At 54.6% G+C, this 13518-nt stretch overlaps 1 protein-coding gene across 1 annotated transcript; it reads left to right on the forward strand.

Annotated features, from left to right (window-relative positions):
- The first annotated feature begins 899 nt into the window (after positions 1 to 899).
- Positions 900 to 11948, forward strand: Aars2 (alanyl-tRNA synthetase 2, mitochondrial). The gene is made up of 22 exons (XM_021217922.1): positions 900 to 1134; positions 1571 to 1762; positions 2527 to 2672; positions 2911 to 3078; positions 3466 to 3610; positions 5710 to 5855; positions 6011 to 6119; positions 6473 to 6511; positions 6631 to 6742; positions 7198 to 7331; positions 7738 to 7882; positions 8123 to 8295; positions 8404 to 8517; positions 8604 to 8744; positions 9012 to 9149; positions 9232 to 9341; positions 9467 to 9575; positions 9855 to 9977; positions 10153 to 10263; positions 10817 to 10900; positions 11008 to 11118; positions 11530 to 11948. Exons 1-22 carry the CDS (start codon positions 907 to 909, stop codon positions 11692 to 11694), a joined length of 2943 nt encoding a protein of 980 aa, XP_021073581.1. The 5' UTR covers positions 900 to 906; the 3' UTR covers positions 11695 to 11948.
- Positions 11949 to 13518: the final 1570 nt, after the last annotated feature.

Genomic DNA, 13518 nt, shown 5'->3' on the forward strand with positions numbered 1-13518 from the left:
TGCTAAATTTCCCAGACTAAAGGTCAAGCAAGGGCATCATGAGAAGCCCCTGAGCTGTCTAGCTGCACCCACAAGGTCTGTGGGCTTCCTGTCACCGCTGTTACCATGGAAAGGAAGTCAAGGGGACTGGGACGCTTTTATCTCAGCAAAACTCAAAGTCTCAGGGCCCTGGGAGGCTCATGGAAAGCCATCGTCACAGCTTTCAGCCAACAGCTTTGTCCTGACCTGTCGACCTGGATTCTCTCATCCCCGAGCAAATTAAAAGACCAAATGTCATTAAGCAATTAATAATGGAGCAGATGCAGTCTGGCTTCTGTGTCTCCACCAGACTCCTGCTCCAAAGAACCTGCTTCAGTCCCTAAGGACAAAGTGGCTCTGCAAACCGAGGGCAGAAGAGGACCTGGCAAGGCTTTAGAGCGGTGCCTGGCACTTACGCAGGGTTCTGTACTTCTTGACCACCTCTTGAATACTCACGATCCCTTGGCACTCTTCAGCCTGGGTCAGCACAAACCACACGGCCCACGCACCGAACTGCACCCACACCTGTTCATTTGCAACTCCACAAAATCAATGGCACAACCACCATTACTGCCAGAATACAGATTTTGGAAGCAGAGGCATTGTGTTAACATTGCTACTAACGTCCAAAATACAGCTTAGCATGTAATTATTTTTTTTTTATAATTATCTGTTTAACCCTGGATGAATTAAGGGTCTACTCTGTGCAAAGTGGTATGCTGAACCGCTCGGCAGGGGAAGAAGTCCCCTTCTTGGGGAACCCCTTTCAACAGAAGCTGAGATTGGCCCCTCTAAGTCTTCCACCCGCCAGGGGCCGCTGTAGGAAACACTAGGCGTCCTTTCGAACGTCACTCTTTGACCCCCGCGAAGCCGTTGCCCGGAGCTAAGATGGCGGTGGCGTTGGCTGCCGCAGCCTGGAAGCTGCGGCGAGCCATTGGGAGGTCGTGCCCATGGCAGCCTTTTTCAACCGAGCCCGGCCCACCCCACGGAGCGGCCGTGCGGGACGCCTTCCTGAGCTTCTTCCGAGATCGCCACGGCCACCGGCTCGTGCCCTCCGCTTCCGTGAGGCCGCGCGGCGACCCCAGCCTGCTTTTCGTCAATGCAGGCATGAACCAGGTGGGGGCGGGGCCACACCGGTCGGGGGCGGAGCTCGGGAGTCAGCCTGAGAAAAGCGCTTCAGGATTGGACCAAAAATGTGAGGGGCGGAACTCTGAGTGGAAGAGGGGCTGGGTAAAATGGGGTGGGGACCTGGTTAGGTCTTGGGGAATTAGCTTGGAAACTTGTGGGGAGAAATTAAGTTTATTATCTCCGGATCGCAGCTGTGAAGCCCAGAGGGGCAGGCTCCGAGTGAAAGACTATTTAAATAAATAAAATTCATCCATTAAGTAGACATTTATTGCACTCCTGCTAGGTGCTTGGTAATATTCTTGAAGCTTTGATTCTGTCCAACCACTTCCTTATCTGTAAATTTTACTACTTTTTACTAGGCAGAGTCTCTTGTTTAAGTTCGTACACCTCTTCTCTACCCTTCCCGACTTTTATGTGCTTCTAGTTCAAGCCCATCTTCCTGGGCACAGTGGATCCACGAAGCGAGATGGCAGGCTTCCGACGTGTCGCTAACAGCCAGAAGTGTGTCAGGGCTGGAGGACGCCATAACGACCTGGAGGATGTGGGCCGAGATCTCTCTCATCATACCTTTTTCGAGATGCTTGGCAACTGGGCTTTCGGGGGTGAATATTTTAAGGTGGGTGTCCAGGGAGCTCTAGAGTTAAGGAAGTCTTTGAACCCTGAGTGCTGGATGTTGTGACCAAGAGCTAGACACAGTGTGTTATAGGGGAGACAGAAAGATGACTCGGTTGGTAAAGTGTTTGTGGATGCCCCAGAACTGGCATTTAAAGTGCAGGCCAACAGTGTGTGCCTATCGTGCTGGAATGGCCAGATGGGAGATGGAGACAGTAGGATCCCTGGAAGTTCACAGACAAGCTAGTCTGGCCTACATCAAAGTGCCAAGCTAATGAGAGACCCTGTTTTCAACAAAAATTAGCTCTTAAGTAGTCACCCATAGTTGTCCTTTGACTTTCACAGGTGCATGCCCACATGTTACAGGTGTGTACACACACACACACACACACACACACACACACACGATGTCCAATAGGAAAGAATATGCCTCACTTCCGTGACTGAAGGAAAGGACTGTCACCTGCTTAATGGCTGTTTAAAAGTTAGCTGAGCAGATAGCCAGGCAGCTGTGCAGAGATTGTCACTAGACAAAAGTCCCCACGTCAGGGTGGGTGGGTTGAGAGGCTTAAGGAGAAGATAGAGTTCATCTGGGTCTGGAAAGAAGGTAGGCTTGTAAGAATGGGGACAGGAAAAACTCAAGGCAGAAGTGGACACGGCCTGATCTGAAACTAGGGTGGGTAGTGGGAATGGTTTTTGTCTTGGCCTCATGATCTTGGGTGACCCCAATGTCACATCTCTCCTCCCCTGCGGTGGTTTTGCCTGTAGGAGGAAGCTTGTAGCATGGCCTGGGAACTGCTGACTCAAGTCTACGGGATCCCCGAGGACAGGTTGTGGGTCTCCTACTTCAGTGGTGACTCCCAGACAGGGCTGGACCCAGACCTGGAGACCAGAGACATCTGGCTCAGCTTGGGGTAAGTCAGGCCCCTTCTTCTGTCCCCCACTGGCATTGGGAAGAGTGGAAAGCAGACGGTCAGTACAAACCCTCATGAGTTTGGCATGTGCCAGCATGCTGTATGTCGCTCAGCCCTAGGACCCTTTTTCCTGAGCTGGACATGGGTAAGAGGTTGTCATAGCTGGCTGGGGGGCAAGGCGGTGGTGCCAGCTTCTGAACATGCCAGTCTCCCACCACTTACATGGCTCTCTCCCCAGAGTGCCTGCCAGCCGTGTGCTCTCCTTCGGACTACAAGAGAACTTCTGGGAGATGGGAGACACTGGGCCTTGTGGACCTTGTACTGAGATCCACTATGACCTGGCAGAGGGCATGGGAAGCCCCCAGCTGGTGGAGCTTTGGAATCTGGTCTTCATGCAACACTACAGGTAATGGTGGCCATGACTACCATTAGTTGCTAACTGAACTTACACACCTTTTGGGGGGGCGGTCTTACATGCTTTTTAAAAAGAGAAACTGATCTAATTCTCGTCCTTGTCCTGACAGCCTGGACTAGTTAGTTACTGATACTCTCCGGCCTCCTGTCATACAACGGAGTTAAGCTTGGTGATCGCTACAGTTTTCTTCTTACCTTCTAACATATCTTGGCAGGTCTCTCTAAAGACAAAGACTCTGTCTTAGTAGGCATGTCTAGGTCCATCTGCCCTCAGGTCCCTGCTACTCCCACGCCATGGGTTATCAGGTTTCTGCTGAACCTGAGCACCTGCCTCGGACCTGCCTCAGTTGGCCTCACCTTGCACACTTTTCCTGGCCAGAGAGGCAGACGGAAGCCTGCAGCTGCTGCCGCAGCGACATGTAGACACAGGAATGGGCCTGGAAAGGCTGGTGGCTGTCCTGCAGGGCAAACGGTCCACCTATGACACCGACCTCTTCTCGCCACTGCTCGACGCCATACACCAGGTGAGCGGCTGAAGAGTAGACGCTATCAAAGAGACAAGATATCTCACTGAAGTCAAAGGAAAAGACCCATCACTGGGTGGGGCTGAGAGAGTGGCTTAAGCACTGTGGTGAGTGGCAGATTAAGTAGCCTGCTGTGGCATGTTTGAGTGTATACCAGCTTCCTTTATTCCCACTCCCTGACCCCTGACCATTACCTCTAGAAAGATCAGAGAGGCAAACGGGGGTAAGGGGGTTCATACCAGCCTGGCCCAGACTTCACATCTGCTCCAGATAGATAGATAGATATATAGATAGATAGATAGATAGATAGGGGTTCATACCAGCCTGGCCCAGACTTCACATCTGCTCCAGATAGATAGATAGATAGATAGATAGATAGATAGATAGATAGATAGACAGATAGACAGATAGATAGAGACAGATAGACAGACAGATGGATGTTTTGGGGGTTTGTTTGGTTTTTTAATTGAACAGTCCCACATATTCTAAGCTGCCCTTGAACTTGCCAGGTAGCCAAGGATGGCTTTGAACTCCTAAGCCCCCCCACCTTTTCCTTCCAAGTTCTGGGGTTACTGGACTAGGTCTCTGTGCCCAGTTTTATGCAGTGCTAGGGGCTACATGCATGTAAAGTAAGCATTCTGTCAACCGAGTCACATTCTCAAACCCTTTTCTTCTTCTTTAAAGCAAGTGTTGAGGCCAGGCATGTGCTAGCCAGTCTCTGAGTTCAAGGCCAGCTTGGTCTGCATAGCGAGTTCTAGGTGAGCCAGAGGTACACAGTAAGACCCTGTCTTAATAAATCAATAAAAAGTAAAGTAAGCAAGGGTAATAGCACTTTCTAGAGAAGTTGTTTTAGGGATGGGTGGTATTTTAGGATTTCCATAGCCATAATAAACACCATGACTTAAGCAAGTTGGTGAGAAAAAGGATTTATTTCAATCACATTTCTGTATCATAGTCACCTCAGTTGGCAGTCAGGGCAGGAACTGAAGCAAAGGCTGTGGTGGAGAGCTGCTTACAAGCGTGCTCACTGTGACTTGTTCAGCCTGTTTCTTATGGAACCCGGGACCACCACCACCAGCCTAGGAGCTGCTCTGCCCACAGTGGGCTGGGTCCTCCCACATCCATCATCAATCAAGTAAATAACACCACAGGCTTACCCACAGGACAGAACGGCGAGGCAGTTTCTCAGTGGAGATTCCTTTTTCCACGATCACGCTAGCTTGTGTCAAATTGACACAAAACCAGCCAGCAGAGATGGGATGTGCTTCAGGGATGCTCTGCCCATGGAAATTGAGCAGGTGACAGCCACTATGGGCCTTTTCATACTCAGCGCTAGCCCCACAAGGTCCAGGGAGTCCTATGCCACGGTTAGCTTTTCCAAAAGGCCATTCTGTTGCTTTGGAGTTTGGGTTTGTTTGGGTTTTTTTTTTTTTTTTTTAGTTGGTTTTTTCGTTGTTGTTCATTTTGTTGGTCTTTGTATTTGATTTTTCAAGACAGGGCCTCTCTGTATAGCTCTGGCCGTCCTGGAATTTGCTGTGCATACCAGGTTGGTCTCAAACTCAGAGATCTGCCTGCCTCTGCCTCCCCAGTGCTGGGAAGACCATTCTAGGCATTGTTTACTACTCTGGTTGTTGGCGAGAAGCCGAGAGAGTGGGACCTAAAAATGAGGCAGACTAAAGTCCCATGCAATAACCAACTTTATTCAGAGCAGCAGACAATTTGTTGTTAAAACGAATCACCTTCTTACAAGAGAAGGGTGTACAGTCACAAGTATACAACCCACATTCAACAAAAACATTTTTTTCTATAGAGGTGTATGAATAACCATAGCTGAAGTAAACTCACTCCTACCCACTACCCCTGGGAGGAGCACGGAAACACATTCCAAGAACAACTCTTGTGTTTTGAAGGAACTAGGGTCACATTTGTCTTGATTTCTTGGAGTTTTCTCACCAGTGCAGAGAATTCTCACAGGACTCCATTCTTGGAGAGTGGGGGTTCCTACGGGATGCAGTGGTCAGTTTTATGACTGAGAATAAGCCCATACCGGAGCCAGATCAGGCAGACCCAACACCCGTGGCTACTCTCCTGCTTTACAGAGCTGCGGGGCTCCCCCTTACTCTGGCCGGGTAGGGGCAGCAGACGAGGGACGGATAGACACGGCATACCGAGTGGTAGCCGACCACATCCGCACACTCAGTGTCTGCATTGCTGACGGTGTCTCCCCGGGGATGTCAGGTGCCCCGTGAGTCTGGAAGGGCAGGGCTGGGAGGGGGGAAATGGGGAGGTGAAGTCAGGTCAAGAGCTCAGAGGGAATAGGGGAGCACCCCTCACTCCCCACCCCCGTATTGCTGGCTGGATGATGCTAGGCGGTCACAGCTGTGCTCTGAAACCCTCCAGGCTAGTTCTCCGTCGGATTCTCCGCCGAGCTGTGCGCTATTCCACAGAGGTCTTGCAGGCACCGCCTGGCTTTCTAGGCAGCCTGGTGCCAGTGGTGGTAGAGACACTGGTAAGTACAGAGCCTCCTCTTCTCTTCAGGCCTTCTGAGCCCTTGGGAGCCCACCACTGAGCCCCAGCTGTGTCCCACCCTCACTGTCCAGCCCCGCACCCCATCAAGGAGGCTGAGAGAGCTGGTCTTGCTCACGAAAATCAGGGAGACCTTGGAAGGACGTTCATTCAGGGTGCTGGACCTTTGACCTCCGGGTTCCCTTCCTTTTATATGCCTGCTCCCCTGGGAAGTCACTTCCTTATTTGAGTCCCTCCCCAGTTTCTCAAAGCATCTGAGCCCCTTGGGTAGGTGTCCCTTGATGCCAGGGTAAGAGGATGGGTGGACCATTTATCTCTTCTCTCCCACACCCCTAGGGAGCTGCTTATCCAGAACTTGAGAAGAACTCAGTCAAGGTATTGATCGGGGTGGGGAGGGTGGGTGGGGGCGGGGAGGCTGCCCGGAGAGCTGTAGGGAGAAGCCCGTCCCGTCTCCAAGGAAACCCAGATCCACTCCCTGCCCTGCCTCGGTTCAGATAGCCAGCCTGGTGTCAGAGGATGAGGCAGCCTTCCTGGCCTCCCTGCAGCGAGGCCGGCGGATCATTGATCGCACTGTCAAGCGCCTGGGCCCTTCTGATTTGTTCCCTGGTGAGTCGGGAGCCTGGCCAAAGCAAAGGGATTCTCAGGCTCGCCAGGGTGAGCAGAGGCCGGAGCTTTCAGCCTTCCAGGGGCTTCAGACTCACACACCCCGCCCCCAGCCCCAGCCCCAGCTTCTGCCAGAAGTTTCTCCCAGTTGCTTTAAACCTGAGCACCACAGGACCCCTGCCCTGCCACCCCCTCTCCTAACCACCCAGCCACCCAACCAGCCCCACCTCCCATCCCCTGTTACCACAGTCAGCTTCATGCTTAAACTGAGACCACCAAAATGCAATGAGTCCGCATCTTTATCCTACCTTGGAACCCGAAGTTTCAAAGTTTCAAGATGGCTCCTCACACACATGAGAGGGGTTCATGTGGCTGAAACAAGGCCTAAGCTGGCTTCCTTCCTTCTCCTCCCTCCGACCTGCCACTCCCACCCACAACCCTCTGCCCTGTTCCCTCAGCCGAAGTGGCCTGGTCATTGTCGCTGTCTGGGAATCTGGGGATTCCCCTGGACCTGGTGGAGCTGATGCTGGAGGAGAAGGGGGTGAAGCTGGACATGGCAGGACTGGAGCAGCTAGCCCAGAAGGAGGCTCAGGTACAGAGCCGCGGGGCTCGGCAGTGACCCGGCCATTCCTCCCTCAGCCCTTAGAGGTGAGGAGACAGAACCACGGGCCCTGCTCAGTCCATAGAGAGGAGCATCAGCCCCTGTGGCCGAACAGAAGAAGAGAGGGCCAGGGGTGCTTGTGGACAAAGAGACCTGACCCCGAGGCACCTGTCCTGTCTCGTGTACTAGCCACCTAAGATAGCTCTCTAGAGGCCAACAAACCCCCTTAGGTCTCACTCCATGCAAGCCGCAGGGTCCACAGAGACAGGGCTCTCAAAGGTTCAAGTCCCATCCCATGGAGTTCTCTGTGCACCTGGCACCCCCTCAGCACCTACACACACACACACACACACACACACACACACACACACACACACACACACGATTGTATTTGCAGCACCAGGCCCAGCAGGCAGAGGCAGATCAGGAGGAGGGATTGTGTCTTGACGTCCACGCACTGGAGGAGCTGCACCGTCAAGGCGTACCCCCAACTGATGACAGCCCCAAGTATGACTACTCTCTTCACCCCAACGGGGACTATGGTGAGAACCCAGGACCTAGACCCAGGCTGCTACGTAGGCACAAGCTTACCTGACCTTGACTGGGAAGGAGGGAAATGGTAGCCATCAGCCTCTTGCATTGCCCAAAGTATCCAGCAGGGGTCACTACCTCCTTCATCTGGAAATGCCTTCTCCTTTACCCTCTAAAGCCTTTGCTTCAAATCCCAAACCCATTGTCACATCCCAGGGCCCTAACACTGATAATCCTTCTGCCTCTGGTAGAGTTCAGCCTCTGTGAGGCCCGGGTGTTACAGCTGTATTCAGAGACTGGGACAGCTGTGGCCTCCGTGGGAGCAGGCCAGCGCTGTGGCCTCCTACTAGACAGAACCAACTTCTACGCTGAACAAGGGGGTCAGGCTTCAGACCGAGGCTACCTTGTCCGTATAGGGCAGCAGGTGAGTGTCAGACACCCCGGGGATGGCTCCCGTGGGAGGCAGATGTGACGCCACACCAGTGGCGACATGACCACAAGCAGTTATCTGGCTACCTCCTCCTCTCCCTAGGATGTGTTGTTCCCTGTGGCCCGGGCTCAGCTCTGTGGGGGCTTTATCCTGCATGAGGCCATGGCTCCTGAGCACTTACAGGTCGGGGATCAAGTGCAGCTGTATGTAGATAAGGTAACCTGCTCTTGATTTCTTGTAGCCCCTCCCCCCCACCCCACCCCGGCCCTCACCCAGGACCCTGGGTGACAAAAGTGTTCCAGGCCTGGCGAATGGGATGCATGGTGAAGCACACGGCCACCCACCTGCTGAGCTGGGCCCTTCGGAAGACCCTCGGACCGACCACCGAGCAGCGGGGCTCCCATCTCAACCCCGAGCGGCTGCGCTTTGACGTGGCCACCCAGGTGAGCTGGACACAGAAAGATGGACTTATGGGAAGTGACATGCTCCAAGACAGACTAGGGTCAACCAGTGTCGAGGACCCAGGCTCTGGGTCGGTACCCCGGTACTGTTCCTTGGACCCTCACCTCAGCAAGGTCACCCTATTCAGGGTAGTACTTTCACCTCTCGCTACCCCTCACCTTGTCCCCGACGGGAACATCAGCTACCCTTTAATGGGCAGAAGCAGTTACCAAACCTGTGCCTGTCGCTCTGTGTCCCCACCCTCCCAGACCCCACTGACCACAGAGCAGCTACGGACAGTAGAGAGCTATGTGCAGGAAGTCGTGGGGCAGGATAAGCCTGTGTTCATGGAGGAAGTGCCCCTGGCGCACACTGCCCGCATCCCCGGCCTTCGCTCACTGGATGAGGTGAGTGGTAGACGGGTGATCCCAGGAGGCCTCCCTTGTCCTTCCCCGGCAGCTGACGGCCCTTGCCCCGCCTTCCTCTCAGGTGTACCCAGACCCTGTCCGGGTGGTGTCCGTGGGGGTTCCTGTTGCCCAGGCACTGGGGCCAGCCTCCCAGGCTGCAATTCACACCTCTGTGGAGCTGTGCTGTGGGACGTGAGTCACTCTTGGGTCACCCTGCTTCTGAGCCCTGGATCCCCGTCCTCCCTTAACCTTAGCAGCCATCCCTTGCTCTGGGTTCGGACTTCTCCCTTATCACCCCTTTCCCCGCCTTCCTCTAGGCACCTGCTAAGTACCGGGGCCGTGGGGGACTTGGTGATCATTGGGGATCGGCAGCTGGTCAAGGGCATTACTCGCCTGCTGGCCATCACTGGGGAGCAGGCCCAACAGGTCAGAGTACTAGAAGCCCTGGAGACTTCTGAATATGGGGTGGGGGCGGAGGGATGAGGGGAACACACAGCTGACCCCCAGGCTCAGCAATGCCCAGCGCTAACACACACTGCTGGGAACGTAGCATCTGCTGGCAGCTAGCAGCAGCTAATTTAGGCCTGGTTCCTTGACTGGCCCCAACTGGCAAACATTTCTAATATGGCCCAGACTGCAGTGAGGTGTGAGACCCTGTCCTAGGAGGGTGACTGTATGCCTTCACGTTCTTGTCCCCTCCCATAGGCCCGAGAGGTGGGCCAGGGCCTGTCTCAGGAGGTGGAAGCAGCCAGCAAGAGACTAAGTCGGGGCAGCCGAGACCTGCCGGAAGCTCACCAGCTATCTAAGGACATAGGACGTCTCACCGAGGTCAGGGGCCACCCTCACCACTCCAGTCCCTACCCTCCACTGGCCGTGTCCCCCCTCTGTCCCTCCCAGCCTTCCAGCCGGCCTAGATGTTTGTCTTCAGGGTAGGTATGGTGTCTGCCCCGGCACTGTCAGTCAGGGGGATGGCAAGGGCGGTGACACACGGCTCTGACCATAGGTAGCCGAGTCTGCCGTGATACCTCAGTGGCAACGTCAGGAGCTGCAGACCACACTCAAGATGCTACAGCGCCGTGCCAACACTGCCATCCGGAAACTGGAGAAGGGCCAGGTAAGAGGAGGTCAGCCGTGCCCAGTACTCGTGGACATCACCTCGCTCACCCTAGGAAGCTTCCAGAACCGGGATAGAAGTCAGGTGCAGGGTCCTACTTGCTGTGCTCCCATGACCCATATCACCAAGCCACTCCCCACCTCTGCCTGGCCACAGCTCTGGCCCCTCCACCTCCATCACCACCACCACCNCCCCGCCCCGCCGCCATTCCCATTAGGCAGCCTCCTGATTCAAATGCTGTTCAGCCTTAATTGCTCCTTGACTGCTAGTTCCTGGTCCCCTCCCCGGCCATCTGCGCCATCTGGCCTTCCTCCTCTCACCTTCAGCAACTGTTGTAGGGCCCTGTGACAGAATAGAAGAGCCAAGGCAGTCAGAGAAGGTCGCAGATGGGACCCAAGAAAGCAGGCCATGCCAGGCAGAGCCCCCACCACCTCTCCTCAGAGCACGGGAGGGAGGGAGGGGGGAGGGAGGGAGGGAGGGGATGTTTGACTGGGTCTCGGCTCAGACGTGGAACATCCATCTCTGGCCCCTCCACTGCTCCTCTGCCCCACAGGCTACAGAGAAATCCCAGGAGCTGTTGAAACGACACTCGGAGGGGCCTCTGATTGTGGACACTGTCTCTGCCGAGTCCCTCTCAGTGAGTGCCATGCAGTGACCTGCCCGGGGCCTGCAGAAGGCCAAGTCCTGCCTTGGGAGGTCCCGGGCCTCTGGGGAGTGGTGGGTCACTGTGTCACCCTCATACAGGTGCTGGTAAAGGTCGTGCGGCAGCTGTGCAAACAGGCCCCCAGCATATCCGTGCTGCTGCTCAGCCCCCAGCCCACTGGCAGTGTCCTGTGTGCCTGCCAAGTAGCCCAGGTAAGAGGGTCCCAAGAACCCACCCAAAGTGGCCCGTGCCTAACTGTTTCCACCTCTTTTATTCTTCCAGACAGGAGATGTAGGGTTCAGGGAGATAACCTGTGACAGGAATAGAGCAGGCTCTCCTCATCCCTAAAGATGCCCCCTTCCCCTTCTCAGAAGGCATTGTGAAATTCCTTAGTCACCTGCCTCAAGGTCCCAGTTCCTTGCAAACAAGTCTCAGATGCTCATCCGTATTCCCAGTCCAGCCCATTCCTTATCGCCTCACCAAATGCTCCTCCCCTGTGCCCAGCCCGGGAGAGGGTGCACATGGCTGGTGGCTGCACCCTTGAGGGTCCATCCAATGGGTAAAGTCAGTGAGGACTATTCCACATAGCTTCTTCCTTCCCCTTATGATTCTCTGCCCCCCAGGATGCCACACCCACCTTCACAGCTGAAGCCTGGGCACTGGCTGTGTGCAGCCACATGGGAGGCAAGGCTTGGGGCTCCCGAGTGGTAGCCCAGGGGACTGGACACACGGCTGACCTGGAGGCTGCCCTCGGGACAGCCCGAGCTTACGCACTTAGCCAGCTCTGACGAGGCCCACCCAGGACACAGAGGAACAAGAGGCAGGCAAGCATCCGGAGCCTTCATGGAATCACAGAGCTTTCCTGGAGACTGAGGCAGAGGACCAGCAGCCAGAGGCCAGGAATCTGAGCCAAAGAAGGCCCCCCGGGCCACCAGGAGACTGTAGGAAACAAAACCGAACTGAGAGGCAGCAACCCCAGCAAATGTGAAGACCCGGGCTGCTGGAGCCGGGAGCACCTAATAAAAGTCTTTCACAGGACTGGAGACTCGGCTCAGTGGATAAGAGCACTGTTGTTCCTAGAAAGGACCCAGGTTCAGTTCCCAGCATCCACATGAAGGCTCCCTACCTCCTCAGGCACCAGAAATACATATGGTACACAGACATATATGCAGGCACTCATTTACACAGACACTTATAAACAGTAATACAATAATTTGGGGTGTGTGTGTGTGTGTGTGTGTTTAAGTGTTTCACAAAGGAATGGAAGTTCTAGGGGATTCTGTCTTTGGAAAAAGAGTGGCCTGTTCAGCCATTTAAAGTGCCCTCTGTGCTTCCAGAGGCCCAGGTCAGCTCCTAGGACGCTCATGTGACTCACAGTCACTTTGAACTCCAGCAGCAGCACATCCATTGCCTTTTTCTGGATCTGAGACTCCAGCAAATATGTGGCATACACAGAGGAAAAAGTGCCCCTCCTTGGCGTGGCATAAGTGCCCATCTGTAATCTGACCACTCTCCCTAGTGGAAAAGTGCCCTGGTACCTAAAACTGGGCCATCCAGGCACACATGTTCAGAGGGTCAGGATTGGCTGGATACCAAAGAGAGTCTCTTGGCTATCAAGACCCAGAAATGTCATGTGAAAATCAGACCAGTGGGGCACACACCCCTGGTGCCATTTGTTACTAACAAACAACTGAAGTAAAGCCAAGATGGCTCGCTAATGCTCTGAGCAGCAGGGCCCGGTCCACTGACGGTGATGAGGGCCAGATGCAACAGCTTTCCCCTTACAGAGCCTGCTTCCAGGGGAAGCCACAGAAGAAGGGGGGAGGCGGGTCGTCAAGGATGAGAAAGGGAAAGAATGGGGACAAGAAGACACCGTTGGTATCACTATCTCTGGGAAGGGTGTCTAAGGTACGGGTGTGAGCCTTGAGGAAACCTTAGGGAGGTGTTTGAACTGAAGGAACGAACAGAGGGTGAGGCCACGGGTAGTCAGACCAGTGACGGCCTTTTCTTGCTGAGATAGGCTCTCCAGGTATAGCTCTGGTTGGTTGGCCTGGAACCCCCTGTGTAGGCCAGGCTGATCTCTAACAGACATACACACGTGTCTCTGCCTCCCAAGAGCTGGGATGGAAAGCATACACCACCAGGCCTCGTCAACAACCGGCTTTTAAAAGTTAACACAGCATGTGCCCCAAGGCGGAGCTGAAGCGGAGAACAACTGAAGCCGGGGCTGAGCAGATCGCTCAATGAAGTGCTTGCTCTTCGAGCATAGGGACCCGAGTTCAAGTGGCAGAAGCCACAGACGCCAGCCTTGGTGACGCACCTTCGTGATCCCAGCTGCGCAGTGGGGGAAGGGTGCACAGAGATAGGGGGATTCCCCCAGTTCCACGAGCCATCTGGCCTAGCCTATTCTTGGAGCTCCGGGGCAGCAAAAGACCTTTTCTCGAGGTGGACAGCACCTGAGGTCAGCCTTCTTCCTGCCACGTGCATGTACATACCTGCGCACCTATCTACATACGCACAGACGCATGCGCAAATAGAGCAGCTGCGGCCGAAGCCCAGCATTTGAAGCACAGCGGAGCCAAGGAATGTAGGGAAGACCCTCCTCTATCAGA

The sequence above is a fragment of the Mus pahari genome, chromosome 18 (genome assembly GCF_900095145.1).
Source record: "Mus pahari chromosome 18, PAHARI_EIJ_v1.1, whole genome shotgun sequence".
In the NCBI taxonomy this organism is placed as follows: domain Eukaryota; kingdom Metazoa; phylum Chordata; class Mammalia; order Rodentia; family Muridae; genus Mus; species Mus pahari.